This window comes from Xenopus laevis, chromosome 7S (assembly GCF_017654675.1).
Source record: "Xenopus laevis strain J_2021 chromosome 7S, Xenopus_laevis_v10.1, whole genome shotgun sequence".
In the NCBI taxonomy this organism is placed as follows: domain Eukaryota; kingdom Metazoa; phylum Chordata; class Amphibia; order Anura; family Pipidae; genus Xenopus; species Xenopus laevis.
This window is the reverse complement of record NC_054384.1, coordinates 16,877,574-16,901,340: the sequence shown is the minus strand read 5'-3', so window position 1 is coordinate 16,901,340 and position 23,767 is coordinate 16,877,574. Positions and strand designations below refer to the sequence as shown.

General features: G+C 39.2%; 2 protein-coding genes across 2 annotated transcripts; one reads left to right on the top strand and one right to left on the bottom strand.

The window, feature by feature from the left end:
* The first annotated feature begins 11,094 nt into the window (after positions 1 to 11,094).
* LOC108697184 (homeobox protein vex1-like) lies at positions 11,095 to 17,764 on the top strand. The gene is given in 4 exon segments (XM_018227106.2): positions 11,095 to 11,646; positions 12,113 to 12,360; positions 16,694 to 16,940; positions 16,943 to 17,764. Coding segments are annotated over 4 exon segments (852 nt in total). The 5' UTR covers positions 11,095 to 11,372; the 3' UTR covers positions 17,026 to 17,764.
* Positions 17,765 to 19,381: 1,617 nt separating this feature from the next.
* Positions 19,382 to 23,132, bottom strand: ventx1.2.S (VENT homeobox 1, gene 2 S homeolog). Its single transcript, NM_001097921.1, is given in 3 exon segments — positions 19,382 to 19,800; positions 21,194 to 21,459; positions 22,864 to 23,132. Coding segments are annotated over 3 exon segments (795 nt in total). The 5' UTR covers positions 23,114 to 23,132; the 3' UTR covers positions 19,382 to 19,521.
* Positions 23,133 to 23,767: the final 635 nt, after the last annotated feature.

The window sequence follows — 23,767 nt, the reverse complement described above, 5'->3', positions numbered from 1 at the left end:
CCGAAGGATTTAGCGCAATTCGTTTGATCGAACGATCAAAGGAATAATCGTTCGATCGAATGATTAAATCCTTCGAATCAAAAGATTCGAAGGATTTTAATCCATCGATCGAAGGATTATCCTTCTATCAGAAAATTGTTAGGAAGCCTATGGGGACCTTCCCCATAGGCTAACATTGGCCTCGGAAGGTTTTAGGTGGCGAACTAGGGGGTCGAAGTTTTTTTAAAGAGACAGTACTTCGACTATCGAATGGTCGAATAGTCGAACGATTTTTAGTTTGAATCGTTCGATTCGAAGTCGAAGTAGACCATTCGATGGTCGAAGTAGCCAAAAAAAATTTGAAATTCAAACTATTTTTCCTCTATTCCTTCACTCGAACGAAGTAAATGGGCCCCTAAATATTCTTGCCGGCGGGAAGGCATTTGGGGAGATTAGTCGCCCACAGTAGAGATGATTTGTCGCTGGGCGACTAATCTCCAAGGGTGCTACTGCCCTTAAACATTAGGAGTGGATCTATATCATTCTGTAAACACTGAGTGATGTGATGTTTCTACTAAAGTGCTTTATATCTTTTGTTAATTGCCACTAGAACAGAGAACTTAATCCAGAAGATCAATCAGTACAAAGACCTGGTATATTAAGAATTAAGCCTCTGACTCACCACATCTTTCTGTCATTAGATGTCTGTTGTGCCTGGATCATTTAGCATGGGCTCCTCCACTAATTATCTGACAATTGGCTACTTTGAGAAACAAAAGAACTTTCTAATTGGCCCTTCAGTCTCCAGACGTCTTTCCCTGAAAGACAGCCATCGGTTCCAATTCTAAGATTATCTGACAAGGTTAATGAATTATTTAACATCTCAATGGGATCCTGATGAGATGTGAATCTGTCCTTCTGATCTCTATTTAGTATTCAATTAGGAAAAAGCTTTGAAGGAGACGGGGCCTGTTCGGAGAAGCCTCTTGATGTTTACTCTACAAGAGAACTTCTCATTGTCATCCCAATGACCCTTTCCTGGAATTTGAAATTCCTACATATTCACTGCATGCTTTAATGTTGTTGAAAGGAGCCTTTGACAGACCAACGGACATCATGGGCTGGCCTTTATGTTATCCACTCAGTTAGCCCATATGGCAAAAGGTCCAAAATTATCTGACTCTCCACAAATGGCCAAATAGCACAGATCTGCTTGTTTTACCAATTGCTCACATGGCACATGGGTGCATCAGAATGAAAGTGACAGAGAGGTGTGGTTCTTGTCAGTTTCATGGTCTGCTAATGAACTGTTCAGGCACAAGTGGAAGGGAATTTGCAGACTTTCTGTCCTGCCAGGCCTCCCGTCCTCCCAATTACCTCCCAACAGAGCTGTATTTTCATAATATCCATGATGTAAGGCAGCGATCCCCAACCAGTGGCTCATGAGCAACATGTTTCTCCCCAACCCCTTGTAGCTCCAAATGTCCTCAAAGCAGGTTCTTATTATCAAATTCCTGTCTTAGAGGTTTTAGTTGCATTAATAACATGTGTACTGCCAAGCAGAGGCTCTTGTAGGTTGCCAGCCCACATAGGGGCTACAAATAGCCAATCAAAGTCCTTATATGGCACCCCAGGAACTTTTTTCATAATTGTGTTGCTCCCCAACTCTTTATATTTAAATGTGGCTCATGGGTGAAATCAGTTGGGGACCCAGAGCTGTAAGGCAAACAATGATGACTGGTCATTTTAAAAATGATGGCACACCTAGAATTTTGACCACTGTGATATTTCAGTGAGAGGTTCCTGAATGGTGCCCACCAACCACAGTAAGAGCCTAGCTCATTCACTTTTAGGTAGGAACAAGTAGGACAGGGTTTTTTTTTTACCACCATTGCTCTTATTGAGAGTTTGGTAGCCATCAATTTTTTCGAGCTTTCAACATTTAGACCTTGATAAAACCCCCTTAAAGTTACAGTAACTTACAGGTGAAGCACCCCTTCAAAGCCTTTTTTATTTATTTTATTTGGTGCACGACTATATTAAAGTTATTGGAAACAATTTTTGTTGTTCTGCTGAACCCTATCGTCAGCCTTAAAGGGACACAATCATTTTCATGTTTTGTTTTTTAACTGAAATGTTTCTTTATTCTGTTTACAAATAATCATTTAAACTCAATAGGATTGTTTATTATACAAATAAGGATTAATTATATCTTAGTTGGGATAAAGTATAAGCTAATGTTCCTTAAATACAGAGAGAAAGGAAATCATTTAAAAAAATAGAATTATTTTATTAAAATGGCTTCTATGGGTGACGGCCTTTCCATAATTCAGAACTTTCCGGATAATTATGGGTTTCTGGATAACAGACCCTACACCTGTATATATCGACCCTACTCATAAACGTATGAAAAAGAATTACATTCTGCCACAAGGTGGACCTGGCTGTGAAAACGAACAGCAGAAGAGCTTTGTTGCAGTCATTCCACTCCAGATAAACTACAATACAGGTATGGGACCTATTATACAGAATGCTTGGGACCTGGGGCTATGATGAGACAACCGATATCCAAAGCTTTTTAACCGCTATCGGTCGCCTTGTCTCCCACCACGTACCCAACGATTATTGTACAAAAGATCTTTTGTACAATAATATCAGTGGCATCTATGGCCACCCTTAGACTTTTGTTTTTAAACTACCTTTACCTTGGGGCAAATAAACACAATTCTATACATTACACTGTAATCTACAAAAAACGGGGGAAGGGAACTTCCCAGAACCCAAACATTGATTTACTGGTATTGGGCAGAGGCTGTAGCTCTTGGTTAATATGATCATCCTAAAAGAGTTACAATTCATTTCCAACAGCCTCAAAAATACCATCATTAAGGTGCATTTTAGTTCTTGATAATTAAAATCAAGTATGTCTCATGAAATTGTATGGATTTCAAAAATATTTTTTTTTTATAGTTCACTGTATAGGTATGGGACCTGTTATCCAGAATAGTCCGGACCTGTGGCTTTCTGGATAAAGGATCTTTCCATAATTTAGATCTCCAAGCCTTAAGTCTACTAAAAGATAATTTAAACATTTTATGAACCCAATAAGATTGTTTTTCCTCCAATAAGGATTAATGATATTTTAGTTTGGATCAAGTACAAGGTACTGTATTATTACAGAATTATTATTACAGAATAACAACATTTTAATTAAAGGATTACAATGGAATCTATGGAAGATGACCTTCTGGTAGATTTCTGGATAATGGGTTTCCCTATAACAGATCTCATATTATATATCCATTATCCAGAAACTCATTATCCAGAAAGTTTCGAATTACAGGAAGACCATCAACCATAGACTCAATTTTAATCAAAAAATTCAAAAGTTCAAAAAGATATTTCCTTTTTCTCTGTAATAGTGATGGGCGAATTTGTCCCGTCTCCCGCAAAATTCTTGCAAAAAATGAGGGAAAAGCTGATTTTGATGGCAGCGACAATTTGGAGTCAGAATGGGCACCGGCGTCAAAGTTGATGCTGGCGCCCATTAAAGTCAATGGGTGGGCAGATTTATCAAGGGTTGAATTTCGAGGGTTAATAAACCCTCGAATTTGACCCTTGAAGTAAAATCCTTCGATCGATTGCTTAAAATCGTTCGATATTCGAATTCGAAGGATTTAGCGCAAATGCTTTGATCGAACAATCGAATAAAAATCATTCGTTCGAACAATAAAATCCTTCGAATTGAACGATTCAAACGATTTTAAGCGATCGATCGAAGGATTTTTATTAGATCAAAAAAAGGTTAGAAAAGTGCTGGGGAAGGTCCCCATAGGCTAACATTGCAGCTCGGTAGGTTTAAAGTGGCGAAATATGAAGTCGAAGTATTTTTTAAAGAAACAGTACTTCGACTATCGAATGGTCGAACGATGTTTACTTCAAATTGTTTGTATCATTCAATTCGATCTAATTCGATCAAATTTGACCAATAGTACCCAAAACAATACTTCGAAATTCAAATTTTTTTTTCAGTCGAATTCTTCACTCGAGTTTAGTAAATCTGCGCCTAAAATTACCTCAAAATTCAAATTTAAAAATTGAAATTTTCACTTCGGCCCTTGATAAATCTGCCCCTATGGGTATATTTATCAAAGAGTTAAAGATGACTGCAGTCCATTCAAGTGAAATTCCATCACTCTCCATTCATTTATATGGGATTTTTAAAAGAGTTTATCAATGGATGAAAGTGAAAGTCCTTTTGAAATCTCATAGAAATGAATGGAGAGTGGCAGAATTTCACTCTAGAGGACTGTGGGGATCTCTAACTTCACTCTTTGATAAATATACCCCAAGGTATGAAGATCCAAGTTACGAAAAAAAATCCGTTATCCGGAAGACTGCAGGTTCCGAACATTCTGGATAAAAGGTCCCATACCTGTACAAAGTTCTGTTTTAATATTACAGAGAAAAACAAATTTTTTTTTTTATTTAAAAAAAATTGATTTATTTTTTTTGGATTAAGTTGAGTCTATATGAGATGGCCTTCCTGTAAATTGGAGTTTTCTGGATAATGGGTTTCTGGATAACAGATTCAATACCTGTAATACACATCATTGCCCTGAATAGCCTGATGCTATATGTATATATGTTTCCATAATATCTGCATGACTCCATTGGAGGGATTATCTTGTTTTCTGTAAACCATTGTATGTGTTAGTAACATGTTCCTATTGTTATGTATAACTGCTGCTGCATTGTACCAGTAACTGGGGTAAAGTGTGAATAGAATGGGGTGTTTCTGTATGAATGGGCTGCATTATATATGTCGACTCACTCCTGTTCCAGCCTTTCTCCATTTGTTTGTCTTTCCCACAAATGACACCTCCTTATTGAATAGGGGCTCCTCTCCCATTATTTTATTAACTGCCCTTTAAATCCCTCAGCCACGCCCCTCTGGTTCCAATGACACCTAGGGGCAAATTCACTTATGGTCGAATATCGAGGGTTAGTTAACCCTCGATATTCGACTGCCGAATGGAAATCCTTCAAATTCGAATATCGAAGTCTAAGGATTTACCGCGAATAGTTCGATTGAACGAAAAATCTTTGATCGAATAATTAAATCCTTCGAATCGATTCAAAGGATTTTAATCCAAAAAATATTTAGAAAGCCTATGATTTTTAGTTCGAATCGTTCGAGTCGAAGGTCGAAGTAGCCAATTCGATGGTCAAAGTAGCCAAAAAAAACATTCGAAATTCGACGTTTTTTTTATTCTATTCCTTCACTCGAACTAAGTAAATGGGCCCCTTACAGTCACCTAAAAGTATCACTACATGTTACTGTCATACTGAGATGTGTATTATTTATAGTCAGTGTATCCATTCAACTGTACAGGCATGGAATCCCTTATCCAGAGATCCATTATCCAAAAAGCTCTGAATTACAGAAAGTCCATCTTCCATAAACTCCATAAACTTCCATAAACTTTATCCAAATTATCCAAATTTTTACAAATTATTTCCTTTTTCTGTGTAATAATAAAACAGTAGCTTGTACTTGATCCCAACTAAGATATAATTAATCCTTATTGGAAGCAAAACCAGCCTATTGGGTTTATTTAATGTTTATATGGTTTTCTAGTAGACTTAAGCTATGAAGGTTCTAAATTACAGAAAGATCCATTATCCAGAAGACTCCAGGTCCTGCGCATCTGGATAACAGGTCCCTTACCTGTCCAAAATTCTGTTTTATTATTACAGAGAACAAAATAATTTTTTAAGAAATTAGATTTTTTTGGATTAAATTGAGTCTATAGGAGATGGCATTCCTGTAATTTGGAGTTTTCTGGATAATGGGTTTCACAGATTAACAGATTCAATACCTATAATCATTGCCCTGAATTTCCTGATGTTATATATAAATAATTGTATCCAAATAATCCAAATTTTTAAAAACAATTTCCTTTTTCTGTGTAATAATAAAACAGTAGCTTGTACTTGATCCCAACTAAAATATAATTATTCCTTATTGGAGGCAAAACCAGCATATTGGGTTTATTTAGGGGCCGATTCACTAACTTCGAGTGAAGGATTCGAAGGTAAAAAACTTTGAATTTCGAAGTTTTTTTTGGGCTACTTGGACCATCGAATGGGCTACTTCGACCTTCGACTATGGCTTCGAATCGAACAATTCGAACTAAAAATTGTTTGACTATTCGACCATTCGATTGTCGAAGTACTGTCTCTTTAAAAAAAAATTTGACAAAAAAATTAAAAAAAGGTTAAAAAAGATTTTGCAAAAAATTAAAAAAATTTGAATATCGAAATGAATCATGAATTGAATTCGATCGAATGCGCTATTAATTCGATGTGTGCGATTCGATTTCAGCCAAATACGGACCTATTCGATCGAAAACGGACCTATACGGCCAAAAAAAACTTTGACTCAATTTCGGTTGGTCTTTTTGAGTTCGAATTTCGAAGATTTTCAAATTCGAAATTCGACCCTTGATAAATATGTCCCTTGATGAATGACCATTCTGAATTGAGGAAGCCAATCGGATGACTGGTGAAACGTCTTCAAGGAAAACCCAGCAAGTCCAGTTGATTTGACTTATTTCTATAGATATCCCATGACCTGGATGAATGAGAAGAATCTTCACAATCATGTTGGAAAGGCAAATGGAAGCGATCAGAAGAAAATGAAGAGGTGCAAATCCTTTACAATTGTGATGTAGTAGACTGCCTCTTACTATATTATACGATGTGCTGGTTATGGGAGGAGACGTACAATGCAGATCCTTCCAATGCTGATGAACTTGTCAAGGAAACCATTAAGGACCTATTCATCTAATACAAATGATCCAACCTCAGACATCGCCGTCTCCTCCTGCTCCTACATTTGCAACCAGCTTTTCACATACTTCATAAAAACATCAGGGCCTTCGACTTTGAAATGAATAAAACATGCTTTACACACAATTCTCCCATTTCCTACATTTTTCACTTCCTTAATAAAACAGCTTAGCATTCCGTCCCATAGAAGAAATAAAGGCAAAAGATAAAGCCGTTCCATTCATAACATGTTTCCCGTGACTTTGTGTTTCACGCGATATTGCATTACGGAAGCAATTGTCGCATCCCTTCCATAGACTCAATTTTAATCAAATAATTGAGTTTTTTTTAAAATTGCTGTTCTTTTTCTCTGTAATAACAAAAAGTGCCTTGTACTTGATCCCAACTAAGATACAGTTAATCCTTATTGGGGGCAAAACAATCCTGTCCTATTATTTAAGGGCCGATTCACTAACTTCGAGTGAAGGATTCGAAGTAAAAAAACTTTGAATTTCGAAGGTTTTTTTGGGCTACTTCGACCATCGAATGGGCTACTTCGACCTTCGACTACGACTACGACTTCGAATCGAAGGATTCGTAGTAAAAATCGTTCGACTATTCGACCATTTGATAATCGAAGTACTGTCTCTTTAAAAAATACTTCGACCCCCTAGTTCGCCATCTAAAAGCTACCGAAGTCAATGTTAGCCTATGGTGGAAGGCCCCTATAGGCTTGCCTAACTTTTTTTGATCGAAGGATATTCCCTCGATCGTTGGATTAAAATCCTTGGAATCGTTCGATTCAAAGGATTTTATCGTTCGATTCGAACTATCTGTACTAAATCCTTCGACTTCGATATTCGAAGTCGAAGGATTTTAATTCCTAGTCGAATATCGAGGGTTAATTAACCCTTGATATTCGACCCTTAGTGAATCGGCCCTATAATGTTTAGATTAAATTTAACTAAACTAAGGGGGTTATTTATCAAAGTCCGATTTTATCTCAACATTTTCTGCTACAAACCTGCTCGGGTTTTTTATTACATTTTCCCGAGAATTTGCTTTGCGGGAAAAAATCAGATTTTCACTATTTTTTCGGATTTTATCCCCGAAAACTCAGATTTCTTATGCTTATTTTCCTGAAAACTCTGAAATCTTTGGAGTATTGCGCGAAAACCAGCGCACATCAAAAAATAATTGGGATTTCTCCAATTGACTTATATGCAACCTCTGAGATGCCAGATTTTCTGATTCAGACTTTTCCATCCTCGGGGTAAAATAAATTTCGAAAAATTCGTGATTTTTTAAAAGTCAGATTTTATACTAAAAAAAATCATAATTTTTCGGGAGTTTTACATTTGGAGTTTAGTAAATAACCCCCATAATGTATGGAGATCCAAATTAAAAAATTCTGTTATCCAGAAAACGCCAGGTTCTGGATAATAAGTTGCATATCAGTATCTGCTTTATAACTTTCTAAAACTGATATGATAATAGTCTGTTTCTCTTTCATTGCTTGGCGGCCTCATGATCTATGAATTAAAGTCCATAAACAATGTCTTTAATTCTAAGAATGAGCCAAAACCAGTCATAGAACAAACCAATCTACCTTGGGTCTAATTAAATTCATGTTTAGGGCAGGAACACATGGGCAGATTCGGGAAGATAAGTTCCCCGGCGACAAATCTCCTCTTCTATACGGCGACTAATCTCCTCGAACTGACTTCCCCTGCTTCCCGCCAGCGATTTTCATTCTGGGCAGTTCGGGGAGTTGCCATGAAGAAGAAGAGACTAATCTTCCTGAATCTGCCCATGTGTTTCTACCCTAAACATGAATTTAATTGCACTCAGATCGCTTTGTTTTCCGAAGTCGTTCGAAGTTTCCTCGTGAGGCAACTTTGAGAGACTTCGGAAAAAGGATGCCGATGTTCATTCTAGCCAGCGGGGAGGCAGGGGAAGGCAGTTCTGGGAGATTAGTCACCCCGAAGAAGAGGAGATTTATCGCCGACTAATCTCCCTGAAACTGCCCGTGTGTCACTGCCCTTAAAGGGGTTGTTCACCTTCAATGTACAAATCTTATGAAACCAGTAACAATGTTCTCAATGTGTTAGAAAAACCATTTTCCATAACGAAAAGAAAAAATGCCATTGTAAAAGCTAATTTTTATACCCATTAACTCAGTCCTTCTCCTGTCTCTCTGACCAGTTTTCTGAAGTGATGGGAGTGGCCTATTTTGAACCTGACACACCAAGAACTTCCTATATGATGACATCATCATGTCCAGGCTTTGCCCTTACTTGTTTCCTATTGGATGTTGATACTGCCCTCCTCCTAGTAATTTATTGGGTGCTTGTGAACTGTAACCGGTCACATAATTTGAATGGTCATTGGTTGATTACTCAATTGTAATGGCAGAGGTTAACAGACGCAGCATATAAACAAACCTGCCTTGTAACAAACAATCACACAGCCATGCAGACAAATACTACAGAAAAGGAAGGAGCAACATTGTTCTCCCAATTCTGGCACTCTCCTTCTACCTAGACTAAAACTGAATGGAGTGCTAAAGGGGTGCAACCTTTTCTGGGAATAAATACTGGCTTTTCATATTTTTATCTTTTAATACCTTTGGCATTAAGCATAATGTCAGTTATTTACAAAATTGCAACAAAACCAGCACTGACTTGCTTAGAAACGTATGTGTCACTTACACATCTAGCAGGGACAGTAGGGCTGCCACCTCACCCTTTTAATACCAAACACATATGAAATCCACAGGCTGCATGGCTAATTATCAACTCATTTAGATGCTGCAGACTGAACTGATTTCTGTGCAGCCATGTATCATGCATCTAAATGAATTGCTAATTAGCCATGCAGGCTGTGGATTTCATATGTGTTTGGTTTTAAAAGGGTACGGTGGCAGCCCTAAGTGACAGGCAGAGCAGTGATGAGGGCAGGTAGGTTTTTTGAACATTTTGTGCGCTCTCCCGGGGGGGGGGGAGGAAAACGATACCTTTTTTAAGTGTTTAAGTGTTCCACTTCTGGAACAAGATTTAGAGCTCTAAATAGAAAAAAATTAAAAAGTTATATTTTTCATGATATGGGGATCCATACCAGAAAAATATTTTACTTTATGCACAAAAAATTCAACTCATTTGGAAAGCCTCAAGCTCATACAAATAGTCCCGGAAGTCACGTCAGCTGCCGAATAATGATTTTTTATTAGGTAAATACACAAAATAATACATGGACCCCCCCCCAAAATAATATATTTCTGGAAAGAACAAGTGTCGTCTCCCAAAGACTCAATAATTCAAATTTATAAAAATTATTTCTTTTTTCTGTGTAATAATAAAACAGTCGCTTGTACTTGATCCCAACTAAGATATAATGAATCGTTATTGGAAGCAAAAGCAGCCTATTGGCTTTATTTCATGTTTACATGATTTTCTAGTAGACTTAAGGTATGAAGATCCAAATTATGGAAAGATCCATTATCCATAAAACTCCAGGTCCCAAGCACCTCGACCCCCCCCCCCCCATCTGCACAGTTGAAGTCTCTGCAGCACACAGCAAACAGCCCACACTTCCCCTCCCTCTCACAAACTTGTAACAGTTTCTCTTCAGTACCTGAATGCTGCTCAAAATCCCCAGCACAGGAAGCAGTGGCAGATTGACAGCAGACATAGCCAATAGGAGTTAAGTTCGCTGCCAGTACAATGTGTGATGTCATATAAGGAAGAGGAAGTGAACACTGTAGTGTTTTTGGGGGTCAGTGACCCCCTCCCAGCACAGGGTCTGTGAAGAACTGAAGGATTAGTACAGGGACACTTTTGAGGTGAATATCTCTTGAACTGTACTTTTTCTGTTAACTATTTCTATGGAAAAGTTTGTTCTATTTATGTGAACTGTTAGATTTGTCAATGTGTTACAAAGGTGAACAACCCCTTTAAGGTGGCCATAGACATAACAATTACGATCTTTCTTGGAAATGATCTAAGAAAGATTGTTCATTTCAATACACTCGTGTAGAGCTGAATCGTCAGCTATACAGAGAGAAACAATAGAATTCTACCTGTATGTGACGATTCAGCAGAATGGACAATGGTCGTCGGTCGGGCTGAAAGAAAAATTTTGATCGGGTGCCTTTGAAGGCACCCAATCAAAATTTTTCTTCCAGCCCGACCGACGAGCCAACCGATATCCAAGTCTTCGACCGATATCAGTCGGCTCATTTCCCACCATACACGCTCCCAATATCGTACGGAAATTAGTTTCGTACAATATTATCTGTGAGTCTATGGCCACCTTTAGGCTGAAATATTCCTGCTAGTTACTTGGTGCAGTTACTGCATTGAGGGATTAGTCAGATATGACAGCCCTTTGACAATGCAGATTAGTGTAACGCCCAGTTAGTTCCATTGTTTCAGGCATTTTTTGTTGACTAATTACACCAATCCCTGATTCTGGGGAGGGGGGTTTAAATATGTGTGGACAATACAGAGAATTTCAGTTTCAGTAATCTGGGAAAGAGGAAAGCCCAACGTTGACTTACTATGGAAAAGACACCCTATTTAGTAGAATGGCTTTCAAAGAGCAGTCAGCGGAAACCACTTAATATCAACATGGACCTGTCAGGATATAACCTTGGAGATCCAGATTTTAACAAGTAATGCAGGACCACATTATCATCAAGGCCTGGGAACTTAAGGTCCACAACGTCTTCAGCAAACTCAAATAAAAAGGAAAATTGTGGCTTAAGGAATGTTCTTAATGAACATGGAAGAATATCTGTTGCTGTTCAAATAAAATCACAGACATCATTGCAAGGTACTTATACCTTTATACTTATCCTGTATGTAAATTATAAACGGTTCTTAGTGATGTCATCAGTTATACACGGAACTTAGTGATGTCATTTTTGTCACATGACGCACTAAAACTTGCGCCTTCGGCCTTGTGCTTTTATATGGTCATGGAACTTATCCTTATATTTTACAATTGGGGGTACTTTATTCACTATATAACATTACATTTTTTATATGTTATACTTTTATAACCCTATACCACTGATGTTCAATAAATACCCATATGTATATGATGCAGTGGAACGATTATACCACTTGGTTAAGACTGACATCATATTTAATGTAAATGAAATACAAAAAGCTCTTTTGAAACTGAAGGCACTAAAGACCTCCAGAACCTGGATCAATGTCTTGGAAACTGGATTCACATTGAAATATACTGCAAGCCATTTATGTATTTATTTAATGTGTTTGTTTTTGTTGTACAGAGTCTGAGATACCCCAAAAGGTCTTCAAGGAAGTGCAGCCCACTGACCAGGTTGACCGGGCCACAAACATCACTGACAGCAGAAAGGAATCGTCATCTTTATCTGATGAAGAACATGTTTCCAAAGGCCGCACCAAATTCGCCCCTGAGCAGCTGGAGGAACTTGAAAGAAGCTTCAGAGAGAACCGATACATTGGATCCAATGAGAGAAGGCAGCTGTCCAAGGTGCTGAAACTCTCAGAGCGCCAGGTGAGACCAAATGTTGTTCTGCTTTGTTATTTTATCAAAAAAGCCCAGTACTGAATGGTTCTCCAGCTTTATTCATAACCTTAGGGCAGGTATGGGATCCGTTATCCGGAAACCCGTTATCCAGAAAGCTCAGAATTACGGGAAGACCGTCTCCCACATAGACTCCATTTTATCCAAATAATCCAAATATTAAAAATGTTTTTTTTTTGTAATAATAAAACAGTAGCTTGTACTTGATCCAAACGAAGATAAAAACATCCTTTTTAGTGGCAAAACCAGGATTTATTTAATGTTTGCATGATTTTCTAGTAGACTTAAGGTATATAGTAAGGTGACCAGATTTTCAGAGTGAAATCTGGGGACATAGCGGAAAATGGCGGCGCACGTAGTGCACGGCGGCAATTTTTTTAGACCATGCCCACTGTGCAAGACACGCCCCCGCTAACCACGCCCATCTTACAAATACACCGTATGTCAATATATAAATGAACGCAGTGGCAATTCTGTGTATAACTACCCCAGAACTCATAGTAGTTTGGCACAGAGATTATTTCATGTATAACTACCCCAGAACTCATAGTAAATTGGCACAGAGATTATTTCATGTATAACTACCCCAGAACTCATAGTAAATTGGCACAGAGATTATTTCATGTATAACTACCCCAGAACTCATAGTAAATTGGCACAGAGATTATTTCATGTATAACTACCCCAGAACTCATAGTAGTTTGGCACAGAGATTATTTCATGTATAACTACCCCAGAACTCATAGTAAATTGGCACAGAGATTATTTCATGTATAACTACCCCAGAACTCATAGTAAATTGGCACAGAGATTATTTCATGTATAACTACCCCAGAACTCATAGTAAATTGGCACAGAGATTATTTCATGTATAACTACCCCAGAACTCGTAGTAAATTGGCACAGAGATTATTTCATGTATAACTACCCCCAGAACTCATAGTAAATTGGCACAGAGATTATTTCATGTATAACTACCCCAGAACTCATAGTAAATTGGCACAGAGATTATTTCATGTATAACTACCCAGAACTCATAGTAAATTGGCACAGAGATTATTTCATGTATAACTACCGCAGAACTCATAGTAAATTGGCACAGAGATTATTCATGTATAACTACCCCAGAACTCATAGTAAATTGGCACAGAGATTATTTCATGTATAACTACCCCAGAACTCATAGTAGTTTGGCACAGAGATTATTTCATGTATAACTACCCCAGAACTCATAGTAAATTGGCACAGAGATTATTTCATGTATAAACTACCCCAGAACTCATAGTAAATTGGCACAGAGATTATTTCATGTATAACTACCCCAGAACTCATAGTAAATTGGCACAGAGATTATTTCATGTATAACTACCCCAGAACTCATAGTAAATTGGCACAGAGATTATTTCATGTATAACTACCCCCAGAACTCATAGTAAATTGGCACAGAGATTATTTCATGTATAACTACCCCAGAACTCATAGTAATTGGCACAGAGATTATTTCATGTATAACTACCCCAGAACTCATAGTAAATTGGCACAGAGATTATTTCATGTATAACTACCCCAGAACTCATAGTAAATTGGCACAGAGATTATTTCATGTATAACTACCCCAGAACTCATAGTAAATTGGCACAGAGATTATTTCATGTATAACTACCCCAGAACTCATAGTAAATTGGCACAGAGATTTATTTCATGTATAACTACCCCAGAACTCATAGTAAATTGGCACAGAGATTATTTCATGTATAACTACCCCAGAACTCATAGTAAATTGGCACAGAGATTATTTCATGTATAACTACCCCAGAACTCATAGTAAATTGGCACAGAGATTATTTCATGTATAACTACCCAGAACTCATAGTAAATTGGCACAGAGATTATTTCATGTATAACTACCCAGAACTCATAGTAATTGGCACAGAGATTATTTCATGTATACTACCCCAGAACTCATAGTAGTTTGGCACAGAGATTATTTCATGTATAACTACCCCAGAACTCATAGTAAATTGGCACAGAGATTATTTCATGTATAACTACCCCAGAACTCATAGTAAATTGGCACAGAGATTATTTCATGTATAACTACCCCAGAACTCATAGTAAATTGGCACAGAGATTATTTCATGTATAACTACCCCAGAACTCATAGTAAATTGGCACAGAGATTATTTCATGTATAACTACCCCAGAACTCATAGTAAATTGGCACAGAGATTATTTCATGTATAACTACCACCAGAATTCATAGTAAACTCACACAGAGATTATAACTTTGATCCCTGCACTTCACGTGGAATTCTCTAATGCCAGCCAGCTTTGTGAGCAGTGCTGCTGCTGTGTCTTGCCACATTCCTTTCCTCCGTCCGTAGCTGAAAGCAGTTCTGTGCAGCAGGAGGGGGCAGAGAGGAATTGAATTACACCACAGGAGACACGCAAGTGAAAATAATCATGCCTCAGTCCTTCGTCACAGCTTTCTCGGTGGTGGTGCTTCCGGATTGGCCAATTTGCATAGTGCAGTCTTCTGCTAGAAGGACCTGCAAAGCTGGCTGCCTGAATGCCTGGCGATCCAGGGATTTCACGGGGTCTTTTTTACCACACGGGGACGGCCAACGGGGACAATTTGCACGGGGACAGCAGCTCTGAAACGGGGCAGATCCCCGGCAAACGGGGACGAATGGTAACCTTAGTATATAGATCCAAATTACGGAAAGATCTGTGGAAAACCCCAGGTCCAAAGCATTCTGGATAACGGATCCCATACCTGTAATGGCATCCTCATGATGCATGGGTTTATAACCTAGTGATTTACACGCGCATGTGAATCAAAAAGATTTGATGTTTGGCCAGAATTGTCTCAAATTTTGTGTAAACACAATAGCTGACACAACAAGGATATTGTCATTGCTTTACAAAACCTTCCCTCGTGCTGTCTCGTGTTCATAGATATTTAAAGGAAAACTATACCCCCCCAAACAATGTAGGTCTCTATAAAAAGATACTGAGTAAAACAGCTCATGTGTAAAACCCTGCTTCATGTAAATGAACCATTATCATAATAATATACTTTTTTAGTAGTATGTGCCATTGGGTAATCATAAATAGAAAATTGCCATTTTAAAAAATAAGGGCCGCCCCCTGAGATCATAAGATTCACTGTGTACACATACAAACCACATGTAAGGTCACATGAGCCAATTAACAGACAGAGTTCTGCCTTTTGCTTCCTCACTTCTTCCTGTTACAGTTAGTGTTGCAGTATTTCTGGTCAGGTGATCTCTGAGGCAGCACAGATAGAGTCACGAAATGGTGGTTCAAGGCAAGAGCTGTAAAAGGGCAATATTTATGTAAATATATATTCCAGTTTGGTAAGATTCTTTAATATGTCATTCAATTTGATATAAACTGTTGCTTAAGTATTCATTTTGGGGGTATAGTATTCCTTTAAGCAATAAGCTCACAGAGTTTTTATGACTCCCTTTTCTTGGTTTCATATTATCAATGGTATTAAATATTTTTCACCCTCTGAAGTTCAATCACAGTGTAATATTGACAAGCATTTCAAGATGATGGATACAGCGCCAGTAGGGGTGATTCTCGCTGGATAATTCGATTGTCTCCAGGGCTGATCCTATCAAATGTGGGGCCCAATTGGGACCATGTTGGCGGGGCCCCTAGACAAAGTGTTGCTGGCTACTGACACACCAAGTATTTAGGTAAATAAGGGCATACAGGCACAAAATAGAAAGGAAAGGGGCAGACAAGGTAAGAGAGTGAGAGGGATGAAATAGGGGCACATAATAGGGGCACACAGGGTAAGAGAGAGAGGGAAGAAATAGGAGAGTGGATTGGGCCAATTAGTTTGGGGCAGGCTGGGCCGATTCAGCTTGGGAGCAGGCTTGGATGGATTGGGGGCAGGCAGGGCCTATCAAGGTTGGAGGAAAGCTGGGCCTATGAGAGTTGCGGGCAGGCTAGACCTATGGAGTTGGGGGATAGGCTGGATTATCAGAGTTGGGGATGGGCTGGACACTCAAAGGCAGCATCATGTGCTGAGGGAAATATTATCTTTGCTGCCCTGTTGTGCAGGGCCCCCAGAGGTGCGGGGCCCTATTGGGCCCAATTGGTCCAATAGGCCTAAGGCCGGCCCTGATTGTCTCTGTATTTAAGCTTGGGGTGTTTATTGTGGAGAGCAAGAGGAACAGAAATTTAAGTTTTAAGAGGGTATTGCTTCATTGGTTACTGCTGAAAAATGAAATTGTATGCATTAATCCTATTTATGTTGTACTTCCAGATTAAAACCTGGTTTCAGAACCGAAGGATGAAGTTCAAGCGACAAAGCCAAGATACAAGGGTTGAAGCTTTCTTTTCAAGCCTTTATACGCCTTCCTACAATTATCCAGAGCTTTCAGCACCTGCATATTCCGTACAGCCGGAACTCCCTGCTTTGGTGCCTCCCCCAGTGGCAACCTCAGTCCCACCTTTCAGTTGTATTTACCCTGCTCTTACACCTGGAGTCCGCCAGCCAATCATGCCTTCTACAATTTATATCTGTGCTCTTCCATGCCTGTTTATTCTATGCTGAGAGCTCCAACTCGACAGAGACACAACCCATACGCACGTTAACACGTTCTTGGAGTACCATTTGCTATTTTTGAAAGCATTGTTAGTTATTCTTCAAAGTGCAGCACAGAATTGTTTGAAGGCCACAACTTATTTACAGTACAGACTAGAAATTTTAGGTGGAAATATTACACCGCATTCCTTAAAGCCAACAGAAATAGCCTATGACGAAGCAAGGCATCACACCCTGGCACTTTCATATGAAACAAAGCATGTTAGTTTTTTTTGGAACTTGATTAATGCCTTGTTGTCAATTATGTACATTTCTTTGCAATTAAATACAAAATAATAGTATCTGTTCTATTTCAGAACTATCATGTTTACATTGAGATGATGGTGATCATCATCATCATCATCACAATCATCATTATTTATTCATATAGTACCAGCAGGTTATGCAGCATTTTTCAATAATGTGTAATACTATTTTGGGCTATTAAGACCAACGGGGTTAATGTTCAGCTAGGGCATTAGAGCATGGGTTACATTTGACTCTAACACTTAAGGCAGGGCCTTCACAAAGTGGAACGAAATGAAGTTGTGTTGTAATACAACTACAACTCCCACAGGCCACTGTGCATAAAAAGGATAAAAAAAAGGACTCTAGGAGGTTCTTGCAGTGAAACAACAGGAATAGTTTATTTGTCAAAGACAAATGATCCACAGGATTATTTACAGTCCAAAGAGGCATAGGCAGAATAGATATTCACAAGGCTAGGACAGGTTGATGAGACAGCTGAATGTGGATCCCTGTGGATGTAGTCCAACTAGCACAGCACCTCCAGGCAGAAATACCTTTAAAAGTCATCCGGATCTCACCCAGTGGAGTAATCAGGGAGAACATTTTGAACCTGACACCCTATCCGCTGTATCCCTTCACTGTTGGCAATCTTATAGCCTATGGAAGCTACTCCCTGTTACACCTCCTTGATGGAGCACAAAGCTCCTCTTTATATCTTCCCTCACTGTCTCACTCTCCTAAAGAGTCTATAACAGATCTAATCCTGTCTCTAGCTGGCCTCGTTCACGAGGTCCCTGCTCCCCTACTCAGCACTAGAGGTACTGGTCCCTCTAGGGCAAAAAGGCTTTACTGGACCTTGGTGTACCTAGGCTCAGATGGGTCAGCAACCAGAAGCCAAAGAGGAAGATCCACCCTAACCAGGCACTATATTAAAGTGTGTCAAGAAGTAGTCATAAAGTCTCTTGGCCAATAATTGGGATATGTAAATGATAAAATAGATACATGGGCATCTGCCCAGCAACTAGGGATTTAAGAAGGTGTAGGGATTTAAAGCCATAGCGACATTAGTAAACCTATGGGTCCTTACAAATGAATACCAAACAGGTCTAGCAACAAGTTAAAAACAAGGATTACAGAATAAATACAGAACCGAAGGTCACAGCTCACAACTGCTCACAATGATGGGGGAACACCTGGTGATTCTTCATGGTCCATTGACTTCTGATCAATCAAGGTGCATTAAACATACTTGTCTAATCAGGTGGGTCTTTTGGAGAGTGACGTAGGTGTAAGTGACGTCACTTCTTGTTATGCACTGACTCCCTGCTCACCTGTTTTTAATTGATAATTAATATGTTGCTATAAAAAGTGCTTTGGGCTATAGGCACTACAATCCCCTTGATAAAGGACTTAAGTGTCTGAAATTTTGGGGTATTCTCCCATACACCCACGTATCTGCCTTGCAAGCCTCGCACTGATAAGTATTGAAAGTCACCAGCATTCGGCACCCAGGACGCAACTTTGCATTTTAGTGAATTAGCGTAGTGATAATGAATTTTCACCTGGCGAAATGGTGCGATGTGTGCGAAGCGGTCACTGGCGACATTTCGCCATTTAGTGAAACTGCCCCAGAGAAGGAATTTGCATAGTGGAGCAGCTGATATGGACCAGAGAAATATATAGTCTAGTGGACATTGTGCTCATAATAAATGTTTTGAGAGACAAGCACCCTGCAGTGTGATACCATGAGTTACAACCTTAGGAGGGCGCTGTATTATGGTGCCCAGAAAGGTCCTGCATATAGAGAGAGCGAGAGAGAGAGAGAGAGAGAGAGAGAGAGATGATAGATACCTAGATAGATTAGATAGATAGATAGATAGATAGATAGATAGATAGATAGATAGATAGATAGATAGATAGATAGATAGATAGATAGATAGATAGATCGATAGATAGATTAAATGTGAAGCCACTGCAAGAAGAGCTCACCCTTCAAATAAAATGGATTTGAAACTATAGGAAGACATTTTTACATTCTGAACTTTCATCAAAACAATTGTGGTTGTGCTTGCTATCAAAAAATATATACTTACAGGCATTAGACAGTCACAACTATAGTTACCAGAAAACAATTTTAATTTACTGTACAGCTGAAATATTTACAAGAGGAATAATATAATAAATATTTATCAACTATTTACACATTTATAAAATATAATTATCATAGTAAAAACTCAATTCTGATCCATATCCTAGAGTTACATATACTGAGCCCCAAAGAGTGGGGGATATTGTTCTTGGTGGGAGCTCATTCTAACATGGTGGTGGAGTGGCTGGGGAATATATGAATGCTGTGGGGCCTGGAATGGAAGTGCCCGGGGCTGATAAAAGCTTCCACTGTTTAATGGGACAGGAAAGCCACCAGGGTAATAAGGGAAGGTCTGGGGGTAACAGACGGGAGGAGGAACCAAGCTGTGCTGCTGGTCTTGTATCTGCCTCTTCAGTTTCATCCGTCGATTTTGGAACCAGGTTTTGACCTTAATGAAAAACCAAAAGAAAAATATATTTAGAAAGGCATAGAAATTGATGATAAACGCTGATGTACAAATACAAATTATGAAATGAATGTTGGGGTTGTGGATTGACCTGTTGGCTGTTCATCTTACAGGGGATCTAGAATTCCTCTCATCAAGTGACAATAGGTAATTATGTTCAAGGGTTGTTGTTGAAATGTGTTAGGGCAGCTCTATTTCAAATGAAGAAATAAATCTAGCAAAGCATAACATAATGGTTCCTTTACTGGTACTCCCCTGTCGGCCGTGATTATGTATGCACAGTGACAGCTGATGTTGAAATATCTCCCGAAAATGCATCTCCATTGGAAGATGCTTTTTTTATGCCTGTGGAAAAAACCAACATATCGCAAAGCTGAGGCAAATTTGGGCAACTTTGGAAAAACAATGGGATGAGTTGGTAAAAGCGCCAGCTATTTCCGTTATTTCCGATGGAGACGTATTTTCAAAAGATATGTCAACCGCAGTTGTGCATTTTTATCATGGTCAATAAATCTTCCCATCAGCCACTGCCCTAAGGAGCAGTATAATACGTTGGAGCAGTCAAACAAATAAATGAGCTGAAGTTCCTAGTACAAGGGAATAGATGAAAAGTAATATGATTTCTTCCGACTCCTGGGCCTCAAGTAGGTTTGTTTTAAAGTAGGGCAGAGGCTCTATAAAAAAAAATAACCAGCTACGAAGTGAGTTGGTGGAAATAAAAAGAGCACTTGTATCCAGGGACAATTATTGTGTTCTGCATTCTTTACAGGATTAAAAATCTTAAGGTGCTGAACGCAATGCTGTTGGGTGAAGGTGTAAGATAGCAATGTACTTATGGCTGCAACAGGCTTTGTGCCTAGTTTTTGAACTTTACCCCTTTCTCCATAATCATATATATATATATATATATATATATATATATATATATATATATATATATATATATATATATATATATATATATATATATATTATATATTACTAGGACACCTTAAGGGTAAGGGCACTCCTGGCGATTCCTGGCAACTAATCGCCTCTTCTTTGGGGCGACTAATCTCCACGAATGGCTTCCCCCTGTTATAATGAAAAAACGCCTGCAGCATGGTACACACGGCGCTTCGTATACCGAAGTCGCCCGAAGTCTCCTTGTGAGGCAACTTTGGAAAACGAAGCGCCGCGTGTGCCATGTCGCAGGCAATTTCGCATTCCACCATGCGGAAGACAGGGGGAAGCCGTTCGGGGAGATTAGTCAACCCCAAAGAAGAGGCGATTAGTCACCAGGCGACTAAATCTCCCCGAATCGCCAGGTCTGCCCTCACCCTGAATGAGAAAATCTTTTCTGTAACCTTATTTTCTTCAGCCTGGTTATACCAACCTGTATTTCAGACAACTGGAGAGATGTTGCCAATTTCTTCCGTTCAGGTGCCCCCAGATATCTCTGCTTGTTGAATGCCTGTTCCAGTTTGCTTATTTGTTGGGGAGTGAATGCCGTTCTCAGCCGGCGCTGGAGATCAGATTTGGGGCTCTTCTCCCTTTGTTCAGTGTCATTTTCCTGTGAACTCCTGCCTGAGCTCTCAGTACTGTCGTCTTCTGAGCCTGGTGGAGAAAATTCATCCGAGCTCCCCGAGCTTCTGTGCATAGCTGCAAAAACAGGAGACAATTCTTTAGCAATTCATTTAATTGGAAGTCTCTTAATAAAGATTAGAGAAACTGTTTTAGGACTGAGACCCACATGGAAATTTGGGGAGATTTAGGGCAGAGACACACATGAAAATTTGTGGATATTTAGGGCAGAGACACAGGTGGAGATTCGTAGCCCGGCCACAAATCACCTCTTCTTCCGGGCAACTTATCTCCCCGAACGGCCTTACCGGTGGCTAGAATCTAAATCGCCGGCAGGATGGCACTCAGAGCGCTTCGTTTTCTGAAGTCGCCTCACAAGGAAACTTTGGGCGACTTCGGAAAATGAAGCGCTCCAAGTGCAACCCCACTGGTGATTTAGATTCTAGCTATTCTAGTAAGGCAGTTCGGGGAGATCATTCGCCAGAAGAAGAGGCGATTTGTCGCCAGGTGACTATTCTCCCCGAATCTCCACGTGTGTCTCTGCCCTTAGGGCAATGACACAAGGAATTATTCTGATTGTTTTGGGCTCCACAGGCAACCGACAGAAAGCCAAAAAGTGTCCCCATACATTTGTATAGCGATTGGATGCATGACAACAACCATTGTTATTTAGAAATACAATTACACCTAGAGGGAAAGTCCTGATTACAGTGGAAGTGATGCACCCATTCATTTGCTGGAAAATAAATGGAAGAGAAACACTACTTCTAACCAGGATATGTTTTCCCTTTCAAGCTTCGGCAATACAACATACAGAAAATGGGACACAAGGAAGAATTTTTTTACCCAGGCATTTTGTAACTTTGTGGGTGGCCAGGGATAAAATGTTTGAACCTGCGGTTATTCACTTCTATAACTAGGGGGTCCTGAACTCCACATACCACTATGGGGATTGCAAGCACTATGACTATGGCATCTCCTGGATATGTGCCTTAATGCAAATATGCAGTATTAGGAGTGTTCTCTACAAATAATAACGTCTTCCATAATATTTACTGCCTTAGGGGGTTATGTAAAAAAGCAGTAAGTTTACCCAGGAGCAGTAACATTAACCAGTCAGCAGTTAGCATTTACTTGTTACCAACATCTTAATCGTTGCTATGGATTACAGCTTTCCTTAAATGACATTAATTTTGCCCCAACCCAAAATGCTAAAATCTGGTGTGGAAAACAGGTGATTTCCATTGCCTTCAATGGCCAGCAGCCCAATGGTTACTTAGAGAACTTCATATTAAAAGAACCCTAAATTTATGTTTTTATAAGCCACTATAAAACAGAGTTCTAAACAATGAAGAAAGAAAGAAAGAAAGAAAGAAAGAAAGAAAGAAAGAAAGAAAGAAAGAAAGAAAGAAAGAAAGAAAGAAAGAAAGAAAGAAAGAAAGAAAGAAAGAAAGAAAGAAAGAATCTATTTATGCAATGTACCTGCTAAGGAAGGATTTGCAGAAGGTCTATTGATCACTTGTTCCCCTAAGGAGCACTGGAAGCTTGTGGTATGTTCTTGTACATCTTGTCCATCCTTCTTCCTTGGCATCTCCTTGGCATATTTGGTTGGGGGCAGTGGTTGTGGGGCACAAGGTATGTGGGGCCTGGAGCTCATGGAGTCCTTTCCATCTGTTGCCTCCTCTTTACTCCTTGCTAGAATGAGGTCAATAGAGAATCCCTGTTGAACCATGCTGAAGGGAAGCCTGCTCTGGATGGAGCCGCTGGAGTTGTGTGTACAGAAAGCCTATGGCCTGCTGAGCCTCTGTTTTTATAGCTTGATGGATATTCAAGTGTGATCCACATCAAAGGGAGAACCAGAAATGGATAATAGCTATCAGAATGGGCTAATTAACGTAAGCATTTTATGTTCTCACTTGTAACAAATGCCCCTGGTCCTGGCTCCAGTGAGTCTGTCAGGTTAGTGATTTCACCTTGTGATATTGGAGGTTTCAGTTGGAGGCATTAGCATTGGCCGGCACAGAATCCCATGGACAGACAGCAGAGAAATGCACAATGGAAAGAGATAATGTAGGTTTGTTTTCATTCCTTGATGTTGTTATTGAGCACACCAATAAGAACAACCTCTTTTCCTTTATCCTTTTATTTAATCCTTTTAAAATCCAAATTGCCCTCATGGGGAAGAGTGTCTCCCTACTGACCAGTTTTTTGACTACGATCCACTAAGATAAGATAATAGAAAGACAATGCCAATGTAGCCAAGTATAAAAATAATTTGATACAAAAATAAATATGAACCAGTTTGAAAAGGACTTCCTAATAAAAAAAGGTTATTTTTGTCACATAGTTTTAGCCAAAAATTGTAATTCTGATTGAATTCTGAATC